This window comes from Salvelinus namaycush, chromosome 15, assembly GCF_016432855.1.
Source record: "Salvelinus namaycush isolate Seneca chromosome 15, SaNama_1.0, whole genome shotgun sequence".
NCBI classification, from domain to species: domain Eukaryota; kingdom Metazoa; phylum Chordata; class Actinopteri; order Salmoniformes; family Salmonidae; genus Salvelinus; species Salvelinus namaycush.
Window position 1 is genome coordinate 19815931 of NC_052321.1, and position 21130 is coordinate 19837060.

General features: G+C 41.9%; 1 protein-coding gene across 1 annotated transcript in view; it reads right to left on the minus strand.

Annotated features, from left to right (window-relative positions):
• LOC120060283 (ral GTPase-activating protein subunit alpha-2-like) overlaps positions 1-20836 on the minus strand; it is a 186044-nt gene extending 165208 nt beyond the window's left edge. Inside the window, exon 1 of the mRNA XM_039009470.1 lies at positions 20636-20836. Coding sequence (XP_038865398.1) covers positions 20636-20741 — 106 coding nt within the window. The 5' untranslated portion in view covers positions 20742-20836. The remainder of the gene's footprint in view (positions 1-20635) is intronic.
• Positions 20837-21130: the final 294 nt, after the last annotated feature.

Below are 21130 nucleotides of genomic sequence, written 5' to 3' on the forward strand. Positions count from 1 at the left end.
ACCTGCGAGAAGCTAGGAAAGTGTCTGAAAACACAATAAACCTCCACTCAGTCAGCCAAGCGAGCTCAGAACTCACTCCACAGCCCTCAGAGCAGAACTGAGTCGCTGACTTTTGACCATGTTAAGAGGTTAATGATAAATCTAATGATAAATCCAGTACTAGGAAGCAATGGAAGCATAGCAGGAACAGGCTCATTCAGAGGCCTTGATAACACACAGCTGCTCCCACCACCAGTGAATGAACCAGAGACACCAGCAGCGCAGCACTGAAGGCCCCGGAGCCGTGAATCATAATTCATCCTACTGAGCCAAATTTGTTTCCCTTATGAAGTCAATGGAAGTACATTCACTAGGACTGACACTATAGACTGATGCATGGAGCTGCTGAGCTTATAAAGCACTCAGTCTGCACTGCAGCCAGCCAGCGAAGGGCAGGTCATAGTAACGTACAGGCCTCTGAGCTAGTTTGGCACGGTATACCGAAACTTCTGTACTTTTTCGATACTAGAACATGAAAAACGGTTCGGTACTAGAATTTGTGTTACTGTCGGTACTTCTGTCAAATGTTTCTCGGGTCGTCTACTGATTGAGAGAGGATCAAGTCTCTCAATCAGCGCAGATGTCCACTTATATCGCTAGATCATCGTACCTGCTCCACTTACTCATTGCTAGCTCTAGCCTGTCAGGAGAAACCACTAAACTCACTGGGAGTCTGGGCTGCATCACCACTTATGCAGCACAGAAGTTAAAACTCTTGAATAATGCAACACTGCCGAAACTTAATTAATGTTCCCAAAACAATGTCCAATACAGGCTAGAACACTTTACAATGTAAGAAGATACCGGTAGCTTCCAGATTTGTAGGCTAACTCTCCTTGCTAGCTTACAGCTGAAGCTAACATCAATTCACTACCCTAGTACCTTGTTTATGCAAACCATAATTCAAATATTGCTGATTGACTAAAGCTTTTGGTGACATTCACTTCGTCCCCCCATGTCTCTCCCAGTCAAGATCATCTTTGCTCGAGCCTCGATTTGACTGTGTGAATGACATCATGGGTCTTAAAGAGACAATGTGCACTTCTATAAAAAGAAGAGATTGCTTCTTCCATGCAAATGTTGTTGATCAGTAAAATAAAATAAGTTCCAAATGGAAGGGAAACAGATAGTTTTTCCATCTGTTGCCTCATGAAATCACCCAAAACAAGCTAAATAACTCAATGCATGCACACTTCTCTCTCCTACCGAGACTGAAAAATAGAAGCTATCTCAAGGGCATCAGACTGTTAAACAGCCGTCACTAACACAGAGAGGCTGCTGCCCACATACAGACTTGAAATCATAAGCCACTTTAATAAATGGATCACTAGTCACTTTAATAATGTTTAAATACCTTTCATTACTCATCTCATATGTATATACTGTATTTTATACCATATATTGTATCTTGCCTATGGCACTCGGTCATTGCTCATCCATATATGTACATATTCTTATTCCATCCCTTTACTTATATTTGTGTGTATTAGGTAGGTGTTGTGGAATTGTTAAGATTACTTGTTAGATATTGCAGCACTGTCGGAACTAGAAGCACAAGCATTTCGCTACACTCGTAATAACATCTGCTAACCATGTGTATGTGACCAATACAATTTGATTTATTGAATATGCATTCATCTGTATTGTGAATAGGCCTAGGCTATATCTTGATTTACCCAGTTTATTAATAGAGATTACAATGAAAATAAATTACCATTATGTTGCTATGTAGCTAGATTGTTTTTTTTTTACCAAACATCAAATTGATTGTATAATTGATTCATTAATGCATACATTCAAAAATCTAAAAGTTTAAATTATTTTAAAATGTAAAATATTTGTCTGGATCATGTGCCATTATGTGACTGGCTAATACACCTTCTTATTTTGGTATCGTTTTGCTATCAAGTATCATAATGGTCAGGTTTAGTATCGTGATACTAAACCTGGTATCGGTATAGAAATCAAAATGATGGTATAGTGACAAGACTACTCAGAGCATGGCCCTGGCTGCTGGCAGTGTGATTTAGACCTGAAGCTTTCAAGTTAGAAGACATTAATAACAGCCTGAGCAACATGCATCATCTTCTCTAAGCAGTGTATGATTAACTCCTGACCATCAGGTTAAAGCCACAGAGATCAAATCAAACTTTGTCACATGCACCAAACACAACAAGTGTAGACCTTACTGTGAAATGCTTACTTACAAGCCCTTAACCAACAGTGCAGTTCAAGAAGAGTTAAGATTTTTTTTATTATAGTAATATTTTTTTAAATAAAAAGTAACACAATAACGAGGCTATATACAGGGGGTACCGGTACCGAGTCAGCGTGCGGGGGTACAGGTTAGTTGAGGTCATTTGTACATGTAGGTAGGGGTGAAGTGACTATGCATAGATAATAAACAGTGAGTAGCAGTAGTGTACTAAACAAATGGAGAGGGGGTGGGGGGGGTCATTGTAATAGTCCGATGGCCATTTGATTAATTGTTCAGCAGTCGTATGGCTTGGTGGTAGAAGCTGTTAAGGAGCCTTTTGCTCCGGTACCGCTTGTCATGCGGTAGCAGAGAAAACAGTCTGACTTGGGTGACTGGAATCTCTGACAATTTTATGGGCTTTCCTCTGACACCGTCTATTATATAGGTCCTGGATGGCAGGAAGCTTGGCCCCAGTGATGTACTGGGCAGTACGCACTACCCTCTGTAGCGTCTTACGGTCAGATGCCAAGCAGTTGCCATACCAGGTGGTGAAGCAACCGGTCAGGATGTTCTCGATGGTGAAGCTGTAGAACATTTTGAGGATCTGGGGACCTATGCCAAATCTTTTCAGTCTCCTGAGGGGGAAAAGATTTTGTCATGCACCTCTTCACGACTGTCTTGGTGTGTTTGGACCATGATAGTTTGTTGGTGATGTGGACACCAAGGAACTTGAAACTCTCGACCCGCTCCACTACAGCCCCGTCAATGTTAATGGGGGCCTGTTCAGCCCTCCTTTTCCTGTAGTCCACGATCAGCTCCTTTGTCTTGCTCACATTGAGGGAGAGGTTGTTGTCCTGGCACCACACTGCCAGTTAACTGACCTCCTCCCTATAGGCTGTCTCATCGTTGTCGGTGATCAGGCCTACCACTTATGTCGTTAGCAAACTTAATGATGGTGTTGGAGTCGTGTTTGGCCACGCAGATGTGGAACAGAGGCAGTGGTACAGCTGCTCACTCAGGCTGGAATTCATATGTATCCACCCTGATAAATAACAGTGGTTTACAACTAGCTGTCAACAGCCTTGCTACACCTCCCAGGGTTGTGTGATCTTGGCAGCTAAGCATGTCATGCCACTGTCAGATACAATCACTCAGGTCAGCCTTAGTAGTTGCCTATTGGAATTTGCAAATCTGCAAACAATGCAGATGCAAAGTTTGGTAAGCAAATGACGGCACAAACAGCAAACCGTCATTCTTTTACCAGACTTCGCATCTGTACTGTTCTTAAAGTAAATGTGTTTTTGTCAAATTTTCACTGGAAACTGTCAGAGTATGGTTTGTTTAACTTCGCAATCATTGGTTTTTGTTTGACATACTTTTTGAAGTACAAAATATGAGTCCCAGTGGAATTGCTGTGCAAAATTAAATATGATAACACTTGACCAGGCCACATCATCAGTATTATACAACAGATTGAACCTTTGACAGACATGGTAGCAGTACCTGGCTGCAGCCTGACCTCAGGCCAGTCAGTCTGTTTTCACAGATTAGGGAGCGGCTAATCTCGGCAGTTTAGCACAGGGGAGCCACTTAACTGGCGACTGTCACTCTTCCTCATGAGGTTGCCTTACTTCATTAACCAGCAGCGGCAGGCAAGCTGCTGCACGGTCATCACTATCTGGCCATGCTGCAAAAGGACAGTATGAAGATGCTTTTTACTTTACCCCAACCTCTAACCCAAAATTAAGAACAAATGGGGTAGCTCATGTTCTTGCTCATCAATTCTGAACATAGGCCTAGGAATTTTGTTCTTAGCAGCATGGTCATCTATTGATTACCCTACAGCCCATGTGGAGTCTACCCTCCAATGCCTTTCGGATTATCTCACCAGAAAAAAAACAATACCCTTTAGATTTCAATGGAGATGACAACCAGGGTAGAAAAAGAAACACGAGGCTATTTACTGGGACAACACACACCTATAGGCAGTAATGAGAAGAGACTGTAGGCCTATCTCTGTAAGAAATTAACAGGATTAGGCCACGGCGAGTGGTTTGTTTTCCTTTAGGCTGTAAACCTAGAGTACCACAACAGATCAAAGCTGGAATCCGAAGCGGGGGAAACTGCTACGGCCATACAACAAAGATGTCAGCCTACTTCAAACATCATTGCACGCGCAATAGAACAGCAGAGTACGTACATTTTTTTTAACCTTTATTTAACTAGGCAAGTCAGTTAAGAACAAATTCTTATTTACAATGACGGCCTACACCGGCCAAAAGCTAACCAGGATGACACTGGGCCAATTATACGCCGCCCTATGGGACTCCTGATCACGGCCAGTTGTGATACAGCCCAGGTTCGAACCAGGGTCTGTAGTGACATCTCTAGCACTGTGATGCAGTGCCTTAGAGTGCTGCGCCACTCGGGAGCCCCCTATGATTATTATTATTTTTTTTATTCACGATGCAGAATGCCACGTTTCAAAAACAAACAAAAAAACAATCACAAATGTGCCTGGGATGACCAGTGGCGCTGTTTCAACAATGCGGACCTCACCTTTAAGAGTTTGGATTAGTTCGGCACTAGAATTTTTGTTACATCTGTCAAATGTGTCTCACGTGATTGAGAGGATCAAGTCTGTATCAGTGCAGCCCCTTTATAGCCATTCAATGCTGTCTGAGCTGCATTACCTCCCCACTCCCGCTGCACAGAAGTTAACACACTTGAATAATGTAAAACGACAAGTAGAAATGTATCAACTTGATGGACATTGTTTTGATAACAGTAATGCAGGCTAGAACACTTTTACAATGCAAGACAAAATCGGTAGCTTCCAGCTTTAACTGTAGGCTAACTTTCCTTACAGCTACATTCACTACCCTAGTACTTTGTTTGTGATAATATGAAAACCATAAAACAAAATATTCTGATTTCAAAGCTGACGGTCACCAAAAACGTTATTAAATTCACGTTGTCTCCCTCACCACCAAAAACAAATTATCTTCATCTTCCTTTGCCTCCCGTCCCATTTTCACTAGATTCAACAAAGGGCTTGCAGTTGACGTATAAAGCCTTCTGGTGGCCATGTTGGGAGACCACCGCATTAATTCGTCTGACAACAACAGCTGAGTGACTACCCCAAACTGCATGATAACAGTGCCCAAAACTAGTTGATTCATCACCACGGTCATTTTATGTGCAGTGTTTGCCTGCTCTAAAAAGACAGGATTGTTTTTGTTTTTTAGATTACCCGCAATCATGAAACACCAAGGAGAGAAGACTTAAAAAAGTGAATAAACGTTTTTGCCCGTCAAGACCTGAACCTAGACAGCTGTCAGTCCAGTGTCTGCTCTGATCATTTCATCACTGGTAAGTCTGATTGATTTGCGAGTTTAGTTTAGCTGTTATGCTAACCAGGTGTTAACAACAAGACTAAGTTAGCCAACATAAGCTAACTAGATAGCTTGTAGTCTAGATATTAGCATGTGCCTCTTACATAGTCGGCGCATGAGTTTCAAGTTTTGGGGAAGCTCTTTTTTTCCACCATAAAAATGCACCTTTATAATAAAGCATTGCATTCATCTATCATCACATTTGCAGACTAATGTAAGTCTACTATTCCTAATGTGATGAGTAGATTGGATAGTCATAATTTAGGCTATTAATGAGCGCGTAGTGGCATAGGCCTATAGGCTATATCCGCTATGTTTCTTTCCTTTGCACAGGAAAAATGTGGCCTTTGATAAAAACTTCATGCAATTCTACTACACTTTATATGACAAATCACAGAGTACCTAGGCCTACTCTGCTGACACTGACAACAGATCAATAAAAATGAGCTTTTCTTGAAAGCAGCCTTGTAATCTAGGCCTATGAAAAGGGGATTCACACATTTTACAATATGATGTCCATCTAACCTGGAGGAGGACATTATTGTCCAAAACAACTCGTGGCACTGACCCAATGATAATTTGTTGAAAACTTTATAAGGAGGGTAAATGTATGGACATTACAGCATAGGACAAATACCTCAATGGGATATGACAACCTGTTGTGTTGTTGACTATTGCGTGTTCCAGCCAAACAAAATATTTTATCTGTATATGACACTGAAACACTTAAATGAATTAAACACAACCAAACAATCAAGAGCCCTGATGGTACAGGTGACCTGAAGAAGTGATATTCTAACAGCAGGTGTGCTTTTTATTTGTTTATTCACTATAGGTTCACCAGCTGACCTCTATCAAGACACCCTTGTCGACTGGATTCCCACTGTGAAGATGAGCAATGCTGCAGCAGCATCAGTTTCTACTTCATCCTTTTCCAGATATGGAAGGAGACATCGCTCAGACAAAATGGTTGTCATATGCTGTGCCATTGTCAATCTGAATGATTCTGGTGTGCCATTTGAGGAGAGAACACCTTCACCTTGTTGTCATGACAAAGGTTACCCCTTAAACTGTATGGATATATAAAATCTAATTTGGAATAACATGTAAAAGACTATTTATGATATCATAAACAGACTTACTTTAATAATAGGCTATATTGTTGTATGGGTAAAATTAAAAGTAGTGTGTGTCATTTCTGCCTTGCCCCATTGAATAAAATGTATTTCTTATAGCCAAACTATATATTTATTTTGCAATTTAAACACATTTAGCATAGACAATGTAATTGTTGTGGTAGTCTTAGGCAAACCATCTTCATGGTTTCAACCATCTTCACCAACCTTCAAAAGTATCTGGCATTGAACATGGTAGTAGTTGTGTGTATGTTTTAAACAAAGGATCCCATCAGCTCCTGCTTCCAGACATTGCACTGACAAGGGTTGGATTTGCACTGAACAATTTAATGTCAAGGTGTGTACAACGTCTAGTATAATAATTAGCCGCATACATTGTCTACTGTTATTATTTTAGATACACCATGGTGCTAGTAGACATTAATTGCAAAACTGTGTTGTGACATGTGAATATATTTAGCATAGTTTTATCTAGGGTTGCACATTTTGGGGAATATTCAGAGGTGGAAAATGTCCATGGGAATTAATGGAAATATATGCAAATTAATAGTAATACCATTTAAATGTAGATGGTTTTTGCATTTACCATATCATATGGAGACAGAAATATAAACATTTTACCTTATCATAAGTAGACATAATTGCAAATGATTAAATCCTTCCAATAGAAATTTTAAAAAACTATTTAGTTACGAATTTAACTTTAATTAAATGATTTGACTCTTCACATGGGATGATTTCACTGAACAACAAAAGGGAATATTGAACGATCCCCAATGATCCATCTCATCTCAAAAAAAAACATTTAACATTACATCTGTAAAATGATAGTCTAGGACCTAAAGCTTTGGTTGTCTTCCTCTCAGGCTTCCATGTCTTCTTATGGAACATCCTCAATGTCCATCAGACTCTGAGGCCTCATCTTCACTGTCACTTTCCAACCTTGTTGAGGATGGCTCGTTGTCAGGCTCAAAAAGCCTCAAATTTGCCCGGGTGGCCACCAATTTTTCAACCCTTGTATTGGTCAGCCTGTTGCGTGCTTTGGTCTGTGTGTTCCAAACAAGGACCAGTTGCGCTCTGAGGCGGCTGATGTTGGTGGGATTTGGAGGATGATAGAGGCAACAGGGGAAAGAGCCTCAGATCCACAAAGTCCCTTCCACCGGGTGGCTGATGTTGGCATGACAGCCATATTGCATCTCTATCCCAAAGCCCTTGCTTGGAAGTGTACTTTGCCAGACTGCCAAGAACCCTGCCCTCATCCAGGCCAAGGTGGCGAGACATGGTAGTGACACCATAGGCCTTGTTGATCTCTGCACCAGACAGGATGCTCTTGCCAGCATACTTGGGGTCCAACATGTACGCTGTGGCGTGTATGGGCTTCAGGCAGAAGTCTTCACGCTTTTTTTATGCATTTCAGAACTGCAGTTTCCTCTGCTTGGAGCAACAGTGAAGTGGGCAGGGCAGTACAGATTTATTCTCTTACATCTGCAAGCAGAGTCTGAACATCAGACAGGATGGAATTGTCTCCCTCAATCCATGCAATGGCTACTGCTATAGGTTTCAGGAGTTTCGGGCTGCTTACCACTCTCCCCCAAAATACATCATCCAGGAGAATCCTCTTGATGGTGTTGTCCATATCGGCAGACTGTGATATGGCCATTTCCTGGAGAGACTCCTTCCCCTCCAGGAGACTGTCAAACATGATGACAACACCACCCCAACAGGTGTTGCTGGGCAGCTTCAATTTGGTGCTCTTATTCTTCTCACTTTGCTTGGTGAGGTAGATTGCTGCTACAACTTGATGACCGTTCACATACCTAACCATTTCCTTGGCTCTCTTGTAGTGTATCCATTGTTTTCAGTGCCATGTCATCCTTGAGGAGCAGATTCAATGCATGAGCAGCACAGACAATGGGTGTGATGTGAGGGTAGGACTCCTCCACTTTAGACCAAGCAGCCTTCATGTTTGCAGCATTGTCTGTCACTAGTGCAAATACCTTCTGTGGTCCAAGGTCATTGATGACTGCCTTCAGCTCATCTGCAATGTAGAGACCGGTGTGTCTGTTGTCCCTTTTGTCTGTGCTCTTGTAGAATACTGGTTGTGTGGTGGAGATGATGTAGTTAATCCTTGCCCACGAACATTCGACCAGCCATCAGAGATGATTGCAATACAGTCTGCTTTCTCTATGATTTGCGTGACCTTCACTTGAACTCTGTTGAACTCTGCATCCAGCAAATGAGTAGATAAAGCATGTCTGGTTGGAGGGGTGTATACTGGGCGAAGAACATTCAGAAATTTCTTCCAATACACATTGCGTGTGAGCATCAGAGGTGAACCAGTTGCATACACAGCTCAAGCAAGACATTCATCAGCATTTCTGATTCCAGGAGGACCATGAGCTGTTGCTACCGATAAGGTGTCTGATTCATCATTTTCACCTTGAATAGAAGTAGAGGGACTTTTGTCAGAGGTTGTTGTGAGTGCTGAGGGAACTTTATGCACTTGGCCAGATGATTCTGCATCTTTGTTGCATTCTTCACATATGATTTGGCACAGTATTTGCAAATGTACACAGCCTTTCCTTCTACATTAGCTGCAGTGAAATGTCTCCACACATCAGATAGTGCTCGTGGTATTTTCCTGTAAAGATTAGGAAAAAATGAGTAAAAAAAACAACAAATAGAATTCCATGTACAGATAAATAGTTATGCAGTTAGATTAAACAAATCCTTTGTAAGATACATGTTTTAAAATGAAACATGTATGGAAACAGGTGAATTAACACTCCTCAGTTAGCAGGCTCAAGCAAGCTAAAAACCACATGGTGGCAAAAACTAACTAGCAGAAATGGTTAACAAGTTAGAAATGATTTAAAACACACTTTGCTGTAGGCTACTATTTACTAGTTAACAAAAAAATTATGTCATAAAATATATTCACCCCACCCAGTATTGTAATCAAGACTTACCAGAAAGCATGTAGTCCTTGGCTCACAGACAGTGTAGTAGTGTGGGCTCACTAGCATCTCATTAGTGTGCAAGATCTTGAGAATCAGCTGTACATGTGATGGAAGAGTGCACTGCACATATGACGGAAGAATGCACTGTGCATGCAGAGGGTTGCAATTCCATTGAATTGGGGTAGTTTAACCAAAATAAGCCTAGAATTGCCTTGTGTATCCCACAAAGAAGGTTCACTGTTATAAGCTAACTTTTTGATGAATTTAAGCAAAATTCCTGGGCTTAACTTCCCATGGAAAATTTCTGGAAAATTTGCAACCCTAGTTTTATCTTAGAATGGTATATTTCACCAAATGTGTTGGCGGGTGGTCAATTTGAAAGGCTCTACAATGCGAGCATTATATTTGTAAATAAAAATGGGCAAAAGTCAAGTATGAGCACATGTGCGAGTTTGGGTTAGAAAAATGCTGCAGTAGCTGTTTTCAAAGTATTTCTGTCGTTTTTCATAGCTGCTAACTACACAAATAAATTGGAATCCTATATCCAATCTCGCGCAGCAACACTGCCTGTCAAGGAAGCCGTGGGCAATGAGTGAAGTGCTGATAGATAAAATTTGAGGTGCTACGTACAGGCATAAAAGTTAGTCTAATTTACTCGAAAGTCAACAAAGTGAGACTGTTGTTTTTCAACGTTGGTTTGAGTCTGCTGCTTCAACTGATAGTCAGATCCCAAATCACAGACACAGGTTTTAATTTTTTCACAAGACTCGAGTGGCCCATTACCACGTCAACCTCCCGACTTAAAGGGGCAGCTGAACATATTGTCTCTGATATTTTCATTAAAAGACAGGTCAAAAAGAAAAAGTATGAAATTGAGCAATATACCACATTACTTCTTACAAATACATTTCTTGTTTTAGAAACATTACAAACCATGGTCATCCGTTTTGTGTTGTTTTTCTTTTATGTAATTATGTCCCAAAAATATTTTGGCTGGTAAAAAATCTGAGTGACTGGTAGATCTTAAATTTTTTATATTTTTATCTACCTTCCACAGTGGCTGGTGGACCAAAAAGTTAATTTTAGGCCCTGATCAGTATCATAGTGAACATTCTGGTATCGTGACAACACTGATATGAATGGTTAGTGAGATCAAGCAGATATTAAATATGTATTATATGTGGTGGACTTGTCATTGACTAGCCTACTGTTTTCCCATTGGGACTCCAATACATTCTGTTATTTGAACTTAAGACCATGAAACCAGTCTGACCAAACTTACCAGTTTGGTTGACTCATGAGCTGTCTAAAGAACACAATAAATATTGCTCAGTGCAGAACATAGGCTAGGCCTAGGCTACTCCTCACCCTTTGTTCTATTGCATTTGTCGTTGTAATGTTCCTCTGCCCCTCTTACATTTAAATTCAGCATTTAGCCTACAGTGCAAAATAATTGTAGATTGCGAGACATTTTTTGTCAAGCTTTGATAAAAATCATGAACCTTTTTACATTCCTTCAGATTCTGCAGAATGACAACTGTCAAACACATTAAATTGATGAGAATGAAAAAAAATCAATCACAGTGACCTTGAGTGACCAAGCAGAGACGACACTAAAGACTTTTTGAAGATAGTCAAAATAAAGGTGAATGATTGGCAAACATTTCAAAGGTCAGTGAAGCATAGTAAGTCTCTCCAGACTTCACTCAATCAACACCCTCTTTACAGCTCTGAAATACACTGAGAATACAGAGATTCACAACATGTATATTTCTTATTCCTCAAACACACTTCCCTCTGCTCTTAAGGGAATATTCATGACTGTTTGGACTTGGAGGACTGTAGTTGAGAATAATAGACATTAGAGATTGATTGACAGATACTAGGAAATGCAGAGGAGTGTTGAATGGTCTGGATCAGTCAGGTGTTTGTTCTGAAAGACAGAGCAAAAGTGTTTTCCCAAAGCCAGACCTTCCTCCCTGCGGGACTCAGTTGTGACAGGTCTTAATTGGGCCTGGGCGGTATACCGTATATCGGGCTATTTGGGAAAAGCCATGGGATGATTTTTACATACCGTCAAAACAATTTCCTGGATTTTTAAAAATACATTTCAATATTTGTATTTACCTGCAGTCGACTTGTGTAATACTTTAAGAGATAAAGCAGGTTGCCAAGAGTGCGCAAAGTTGTCATCAAGGCAAAAGGTGGCTACTTTGAAGAATCTTAAATATAAAATATATTTTGATTTGTTTTAACCATGTTTGGGTTACTACATGATTCCATGTGTTATTTCATAGTTTGTGTCTTCACTATTATTCTACATTGTAGAAAACAGTAAAAATAAAGAAAACCCCTTGAATGAGAAGGTAATATATATATATATATTTGCCACTGCTTGACAAAAACATTTTTGGTCGGCAAACAGGCGATCGACCAAACAGTCGACTAAATGTTGTCAGCCCTGATCACAACTTTGTTCATTTGCACAATTTTTCTCAATCACTCTCGCTTGTAAATGTCCACACTCAAAGAAAATAACATTCGGTACCTACTAGATATACTTGTATAACTTTATGATCTGGATTTGCAATTAGGTTTGTTCGTTGTCGCTCGTTAGCATTTAGGTAACAGTGTCAATGTGATTTCACTATTAGTTTGTGATAATTTTGTTAGCATTTTGGTAAGAGGCCCAACAAGCTTTTCTTGCGTTTTTAGCGCCCCCTTTTGCGCTATGCCGTAAATCCCAGTATGAGAGAAAGATGATATGACAATATAAAAATCTGGATACCACTCAAGCCTAGTCCTGATCTCTTCCAACCCGTTAGTGGAAATCTTGGATGTTTCTGTAGTCGTTCCTAAGACTGTTCATAAATGATTCAATAGTAGGGTTCCAAATAAACAACCACTGCAGGTACACATTTAATTTCTCTTAAAATCAGGACATACAAATGTACATTTACATTTTAGTCATTTAGCAGGAGCTCTTATCCAGAGCGATTTACAGTAGTGAGAGCATACATTTTCATACTGGTCCCGTGGGAATCAAACCCACAACCCTGGCGTTGCAAGCACCATGCTCTACCAACTGAGCCACAGCAAATGTTGTTTCCTTTCCCCCAATCTAATCAACACACTTCATTAGTAGACTTGCTGCACCAAAGCCTGCACTTCTACAGTATGTCAGCTTAATGGAAATGGCCATGGCCAAACTGAACTATAGACCACAGACTTGATGTTGACTCCTAAACGTCACAAACACCAGCTAGCATTAGCCTCAGGCCACGCAGCTAGAGGTGTGCCTTACTCCATAGTCCCAGGCACTGACCTGAGCACCCAACACAGCATCTAGCCTGTGCACCTCGGCCAAGATGGGGATTATAGCCTGGCCGAAACACAGCATCTAGCCAGTACACCAATGTCAAGATGGGGATTATAGCCTGGCCGAAACACAGCATCTTGCCAGTACACCAATGTCAAGATGGGGACTAGATATCCCTGCTGGACATCACACTCATTACCGTATGTCACCGTTGTCATACTTATTTATTTACCCAGAAGTAGGTCAGTGCTGACTCTGCATTAGGTGATGGGCCTAGTACTCTGTTAGTAGAAAAACATATATTATTTTTTTGTCAGTACTTGACATCATGAATCCAGAAATATCAAGCCCGTTCTGTGAAAGAACACCATCTAAGCCTAAATTACTGACAATGGCGCTCTGAGGCCTGTGTGAGGTGGGGATAAAGAGGACAGCTGTATGCCAGCTGCATTTTATCATGGCACACATTGTTTGAAATGCTAATTGCCTGGGGATCATGGCACAGTGCTTCTTTATACTGCCAGATGCTTATCTTGGTGCTGTACCAAGCTTAGGGACGTCACACCCACACCGGCCGGCCAGCTCACTGGCAGGAATAGGAGTGGACTGAGCTGACCCTGATCTTAAGGTAAAGACAGATAAGTACACTGAGTATACCAAACATTAGGAACACCTTCCTAATATTGAGTTGCACCCTCCCCTTTTGCACTCAGAACAGCCTCAATTCATCTGGGCATGGACTCTACAAGGTGTCAAAAGAGTTCCACAGGGATACTGGCCCATGTTGACTCCAATGCTTCCCACAGTTGTGTCAAGTTCACTAGATGTCATTTGGGTGGTGAACCCTTGAACTGTTAAATGTGAAAAACGCAGCAGCGTTGCAGTTCTTGACACAAACCGGTGCGCATGGCATCTACTACTGTACCCCGTTCAAAAAGCACTTCAATATTTGTTCTTGCCCCTTCACCCTCTGAATGGCACACATACACAATTCATATCTCAAATTTCTCAAGGCTTAAAAATCTTTATTTAACCGGTCTCCTCCCCTTCATCTACACTGATTGAAGTGGATTTAACAAATGACATCAATAAGGGATCATAGCTTTCACCTGGATTAACCTGGTCAGTCAATGCCATGGAAATTGTTGTTAAATGTTTTTTTTTTACACTCTGTGTTTATACACTAGTTAACATCAGAATTATGGGTAATATATTATTGTAGCTCATGTATGATATATGTTATTCTGGTCACTAGACCTAGGCCAGGCCTATAAGCCCTATGAATCACACAGGAACAGACTAAACTACAGTATGACTGTCTGGAATTGGCAAGTCTAACAGGTACACAGTAATAACAGACAACCATGGGAGTGGCACGGAGGAAACTGTTACATAAGATCAGGCCAGGCTGCTCTCTCTTCTGTTCCACAGCCTCACCCACAGAACCAGTCAGCCCTGAGCCCTGCAGGCCTGGCGAGAGAACAGGGGCTAGCGGAGCTGCACCCTGCCAGGGAGATAATGACAAACTGTCATCCTAATGGCAACACTAGACAGAAAGAGACCTGCTAATGGCTGTCTAGTGTCACCTAACCTGTATAGCACAGTTCACACCTACGCCCAGCTATTCACAATGGATTTGAGATTGCCGCATCTGGCACAGGACTTGATATCCATACCAGAGTCAGGCCAATGGCAGAGGATTGAAATGCCACTGACTGTGTAGTCCATTGCTGAGCAAAACATAAGCCGTGTGTGGATTTTCACTAAAGCTGTGGTATTAAAATGATCTGAACAAGTATTATTGACTCATTTGGCTGACAACAATAACATACAATGAGGTATTGCCCTTAGTCATTCATTGCTTCCGTTGGTTAGGCCTATGTGGTTTCCAATGTCACTGATGTCAATGTGACTTATAACAATGACCCATCTTTCTCTATGGTATGAAATGACTAGCCTTGTCCTACAGTGTGTGAGCCTTTTGTAAAGGAACGACGTATTGTTTAATGTGAGCTTCATGAACACATTTAACATAATACACTTCAAGGCAGGGCAGAAGGTGTATTTCGCCCTGTGGTATTCATTGCGATAACTTAGGCCTAACTTCTTCAGGAGTTGGCAGATCAGAAATATTTTGAATATCTGTGTCTCTTATTCGAGGGCTTGACAACTTCACTAAATGCAGTCCAGTACGAGCATTGAAAGAACTCCAGCATATGAAAAATAATGCCCTGAAGGCAGGTTGCTTGTTATCATTACAGAGGCTCTTTGAGAGTTTATTTACAGTCGGAGTGCTACCTGAACTGCCCAAATCACACCATCAAGGAGGTAGACGATTGAACGTGCGTAGATGTAAATGACATGGAAATTTAGACTGGTTTAGTTTTCTGATAAGCTGGTGTCCAGAGAAAGTGAGTAGGCTGATTGTAAAGCTCAGCCTGTACTTCAAAGAACACACATTGACTTTCTAAAATAGACTGTCATTTATTAATGCAGCCTAGCTAAGACGTGCTTCTAAATTCTGACGCATTAGCAGAATCACAGCAATAAGCTGGTATTCTATGGAACGTTGAACATGGACAAGTGTTCGAAAGTAGGCTACACTGTGGACAGGGGTTAAAGATAACGAGTTCAAAGCTATCCAGTGTGTTTTGAAAAGAGGAAAATCACATGCCAAGAGGTCTCAGCTTGACTCAACAGGGAAAAGGACTTTGTTGAGTGGGTTTTTGATGTGGCAGTCATTGTTTCCCCAGAGCTTTACCTCCTAACAGCAGCTATCCCAGTTGACCCTGACCCCACCAACATTCACAGCAAAAACATGGAGAGGATGAAGTGACCCTGTGGTAAACATTCCCTCTGTCTTTTCCTCTCTCTCACACACACACACACACACACACAGTTATCACCAACAACACTTGCACTTATTTACCATTGTTCCCATGGAGGCCACCTGCTGTTTTAGGTCAAGGAAGTTGTTTACACTGCATCTTAGAAACATTTATAATAAAGCAAATTCTCTCTGAATTGTTGTCTTGGCTTTTTCCATTGCCTTTGAGGTAAGCCTATACTCCACCAGGGAATGGAGAGGGCAGAGCGCAAACAGTCTCAGGCATTTAAGTGTGTGGATGCACGCGTACTTTGTGTGTGTGTGATATCCCAGTTAAGGAATAGCCATGCACAGCTCCAGTCACAGAGGAGGTGTGTGATCAGGTGGTCTAGCAGGCTCCTGTAATTAACAACCTCAGCCAGATCCAGCCAGGCATGACCAGAAAATAAACATGCAGCCGCTCTCACACTCAACATGACATACATGCTAACTGGGCACAAATCCAACAGAAATAAGCTCCAGTGAAAATGGACTCCGCAGAATGCCTTTTCAAGTACAGCACTTTTAGGGCAAATGGACCAGGAGCTATTCCTGGCCTTGTGACTGACCATAGCCTAGTGATGTCATGCTATGATACTGGGCTTAAATCAAACTTGAGTTAAGCTGAATCAACATGGATAGGGGTAATGGTTTCAGGATGTCCCTGACATTTAGAAGAACCTTTAATATCAGTCTTATCTTGATATCAAAAACATTGTAAGTTGCATGTTTTATCTTTCGGTAAGAACGAAGGGAGTGCAGTGACATTTGCCTGTGTTCCTTCGTAAGTGTGTGTCTGAGTTCTCATAAAAAAAGATGCCTTTTGAACATGAAAATAACAACCACATCGTTTTGTAAGCTTTCAACATAATTTATAGCAACACGCATCATAGTGAGCAGTGAGCAATAAAAAAATAAAAAAAATAGGCCAACCTAAACTCCCTGCTGTGTAAAGCAGCACCTTATCACTCATCCCCACTTCCTGTCCACATAGGGAAATGCCAGAACCAGACCAGGAGGAAATCCTTCCTTTGCTGCAAACACCGACTGCAGGAGGGGGATGGCCATTGAACATCAATAAGGAGGGCCAGCTATCAGCCACTGCAAACAGACCTACTACTTACTGTCTATTATCTATCCTGTTTCAGAGTCACTTTACCCCTACCTATATGTACATACACTACATGACTGAAAGTATGTGGACACCTACTTGTCGAATATCTCATTCCAAAATCATGGGCATTAATATGGAGTTGGTCCCCCCTTTGCTGCTATAACGGCCTCCACTCTTCTGGGAAGGCTTTCCACTAGATGTTGAAACATTGCTGCGGGGACTTGCTTCCAGTCAGCCACAAGAGCATTAATGAGGTTGGGCGATTAGGCCTGGCTCACAGCCGACATTTCAATTCATCACAAAGGTGTTCATTGGGGTTGAGGCCAGGGCTCTGTACATGCCAATCAAGTTCTTCGACACCGATCTCGACAAACCATTTCTGTATGGACCTCGCTTTGTGCACGGGGGTATTGTCATGCTGAAATAGGAAAGGGCCTTCCCCAAATTGTTGGCACAAAGCTGGAAGCACAGAATCGTCTAGAATGTCATTGTACGTTGTAGCGTTAAGATTTCCCTTCACTGGAACTAAGGGGCCTAGCCCGAACCATGAAAAACAGCCCCAGACCATCAGTTGGCACTTTGCATTGGGGCAAGTAGCCTTCTACTGGCATCCGCCAAACTCAGATTTGTCCGTCGGACTGCCAGATGATGAAGCGTGATTCATCACCCCTGAGAACGTGTTTCCATTGCTCCAGAGTCCAATGGCAGCAAGCTTTACACCACTCCAGCCGACGCTTTGCATTTCACATGGTGATCTTAGGCTTGTGAGCAGCTGCTCGACCATGGAAACCCATTTCATGAAGCTCTCGACAAACAGTTCTTGTGCTGACATTGCTTCCAGAGGCAGTTTGGAACTCGGTAGTGAGTGTTGCAACCAAGGACAGACAATTTTTACATGCTATGTGCTTCAGTGCTCCCGTTCTGTGAGCCTACCACTTCACGGCTGAGCCATTGTTGTTCCTAGACGTTTCCATTTCACAATAACACTTACAGTTGACCGGGGCAGCTCAAGCAGGGCAGAAATTTGTTGGAAAGGTGGCATCCTATGACTGTGCCTCGTTGAAAGTCACTGAGCTCTTCAGTAAGGCTATTCCACTGCAAAGGTTTGTCTATGGAGTTTGCATGGCTGTGTGCTCAATTTCATACCCCTGTCAGCAATGGGTGTGGCTGAAATAGCCGAGTCCACTAATTTGAAGAGGTGTTATTACCTGGTACTCCCTGTATATAGTCACGTTATTACCTGGTACTCCCTGTATATAGTCACGTTATTACCTGGCACTCCCTGTATATAGCCACGTTATTACCTGGCACTCCCTGTATATAGCCACGTTATTACCTGGTACTCCCTGTATATAGTCACGTTATTACCTGGCACTCCCTGTATATAGCCACGTTATTACCTGGCACTCCCTTTATATAGCCACGTTATTACCTGGTACTCCCTGTATATAGTCACGTCATTACCTGGTACTCCCTGTATATAGCCACGTTATTACCTGGCACTCCCTGTATATAGCCACGTTATTACCTGGCACTCCCTGTATATAGCCACGTTATTACCTGATACTCCCTGTATATAGCCACGTTATTACCTGGTACTCCCTGTATATAGCCACGTTATTACCTGGTACTCCCTGTATATAGCCACGTTATTACCTGGTACTCCCTGTATATAGCCATGTTATTACCTGGCACTCCCTGTACATAGCCATGTTTGTATTTTTTTTTTTTTACTTGTTATCATTATTTGTTATTCACATAATGTATTTACTCCTTTGTTGTAACTTTATCTTTGCATTGTTAGAAAAGGACCCGTAACTAAGCATTTCACTGTGACAAATAACATTTGATTTGCCGTATCTTTACCCACACATGAGGACAAGTAAAACAGAAGTAACAGACTGCCTCGGCCCACTGTTGACCTCTATCTTGATTCTTGACCATTCAAGTCTTGACATTGAATCTGCAGTGTCAGCAGGAAAGTACCCTGATATGCAGAACGTGTAGCGGTAGCCCATTAACCATTTATGCACTACTTCAGCAATTGTAAACAGTGGTTGTGAGATGGAGATTCGTACACAGACGTAGTGTAAAGTGGTTGACAGGTAGGGCCTAAATGACAGGGAGTTCATCCCAGATATAGGGGTTATACAAGTCAGCGAGCCTGTTATAAGGATTCAAACAAGGTGAGTAAATTTCAATGGTCCAACTAGCGTAGGCGTGAAGTGGCTAGCTAGGTAGCGGGTGCGCGCTAATAGCGTTTCAATTGGTGACGTCACTCACTCTGAGACTTGTAGTAGTTGTTTCCCTTGTTCTGCAAGGACCGTGGCTTTTGTGGAGTGATAGGTAACGATGCTTCGTGGGAGCTGATGTGTGCGGAGGGTCCCAGGTAGGGGCGAAGAGAGGGCCGGAAGATATGTTACACTAACATACTGCTTCAAAGTCAGCTTCATGAAAACACCATACTGTAATGAAACAGCAGGGAGCAGGTCTCGAACCCTCGACCTTCTAGCCCGAAGTCCGGCGCGCTATCGACCCTGCCGCAAAAGCATGCTCGTGCGACAGAGTCGATTTCCGCGCTTATAAACCCATCGTCGTTACAATACGAAGACAGTGGGAGTCGTTTTTTTCCTTCCTAATAAGCAATATTGGCAAACAGCCCTTGTCTGCCATGAATGTTAAATACAATTCTATTTTAACTTACTCTGCAAAATGTCCGTGGGGTTGGTTCTTAATTTTGACAAAATATCAACAGGAAATTATTATTAAATGCAGTTATCTGTTTGTGACAATCAAGATTTGTTTGCGCAACACCTAAGGCACGTGCACATGACAGAAGTACATGCACACAAATCGAAGTCTTACAGGTGTTTAGTTGACATGGTTATGTGCTCGATGGCAGTACCTGCACTCCAAAAACGCAGGTATATAATTGATATTTTATCTCAAATTTCGAGTACTAGAAGGACCAACCGGTAGAGTAAGTTTAAATGTACTTGTATCCAGCATTCTGGCTTGTAATGAACGTTTTTGCAGTACTTAATTTCAGGCTGTGGCTACAAACAACGCCTATTTTGTTAATGTAAGCTAGCGATCTAAGTTACATTCTAGTAAGTTAGACAGTGACTATGTTAGCTAGCAAGCCCTTGAAGGACGAAGTTGATAGTTAACAATAGCAGCCAACTTGCATAACAAAACTGGCCATCTAGTTAATACCAGTGATATTAAGCTAAGTACCCTGTTAGCACAAAGCTAGGTGGCTAAAGGTAATGCGTTGGTTTTTGAAAACCTGCCTGCTGTGCTGCTGACTGGCATGCTAATCAGTTAATTTAGCTAGCCGTTCTACAATGACATTGTGGCTTTGCTAGCTAGACAGACGCGCTAGCCACAAGTAATGGCTTGGTTTAACGTTAGCGTTTATATCAGCGTGACGACAAATCAATATATTCGACGTTGTAAAAAACATTGGACTCGAAAGGTATGCACGCATGTTGCTAGCTACAGAGCCAGCTAACGTTAGTTAGCTTGCTTGGAGGCAGGTACCATCAATAACCAAGCAAGCGAGCCACTGCTCGGTGCTGCAGCAAAGCTCGTTGACGTTTCACTCACCTAACAGTGACCGGAGGTGCTTCAGTCGGGTCAATACATCCTTCTTTGGGTCCAGAACTTTCTGTGTAGATTTCTTGACGTCTCCATGGCCCCTTCGAGTGAACATTCCGCTGTAAAACGCAATCTGGAATTAGCTACGTCTTTTTTAACATGCAGTCAGCCTATGATTTGACAGTGCCACTTTCCTCACCACCGCTCTGTTCTTGCTCGGCAAACATACGTTTCGCCGCTAGTCACCTCCCTTTTCGTGGTTTTGTAAACACGGAAGCGCAGCTCGTTGCGTGGCCACGCCCCCTGTTGGACGTAACCAGCAAGCACTTGTCCAATGCTTACAATTTTTCACAGAAATGTAATGTCACTGGCTCTGATATGATTATTAAAGTCAGATTCTGTAGTTTCGACAGCCTGACATAGCCGCTTTTGTTTGGTCAACTAAACTGAGGCGAGAGATGGGAGTTGGAGAAATGCACCACTCGAATTCATTGACAGTCATAA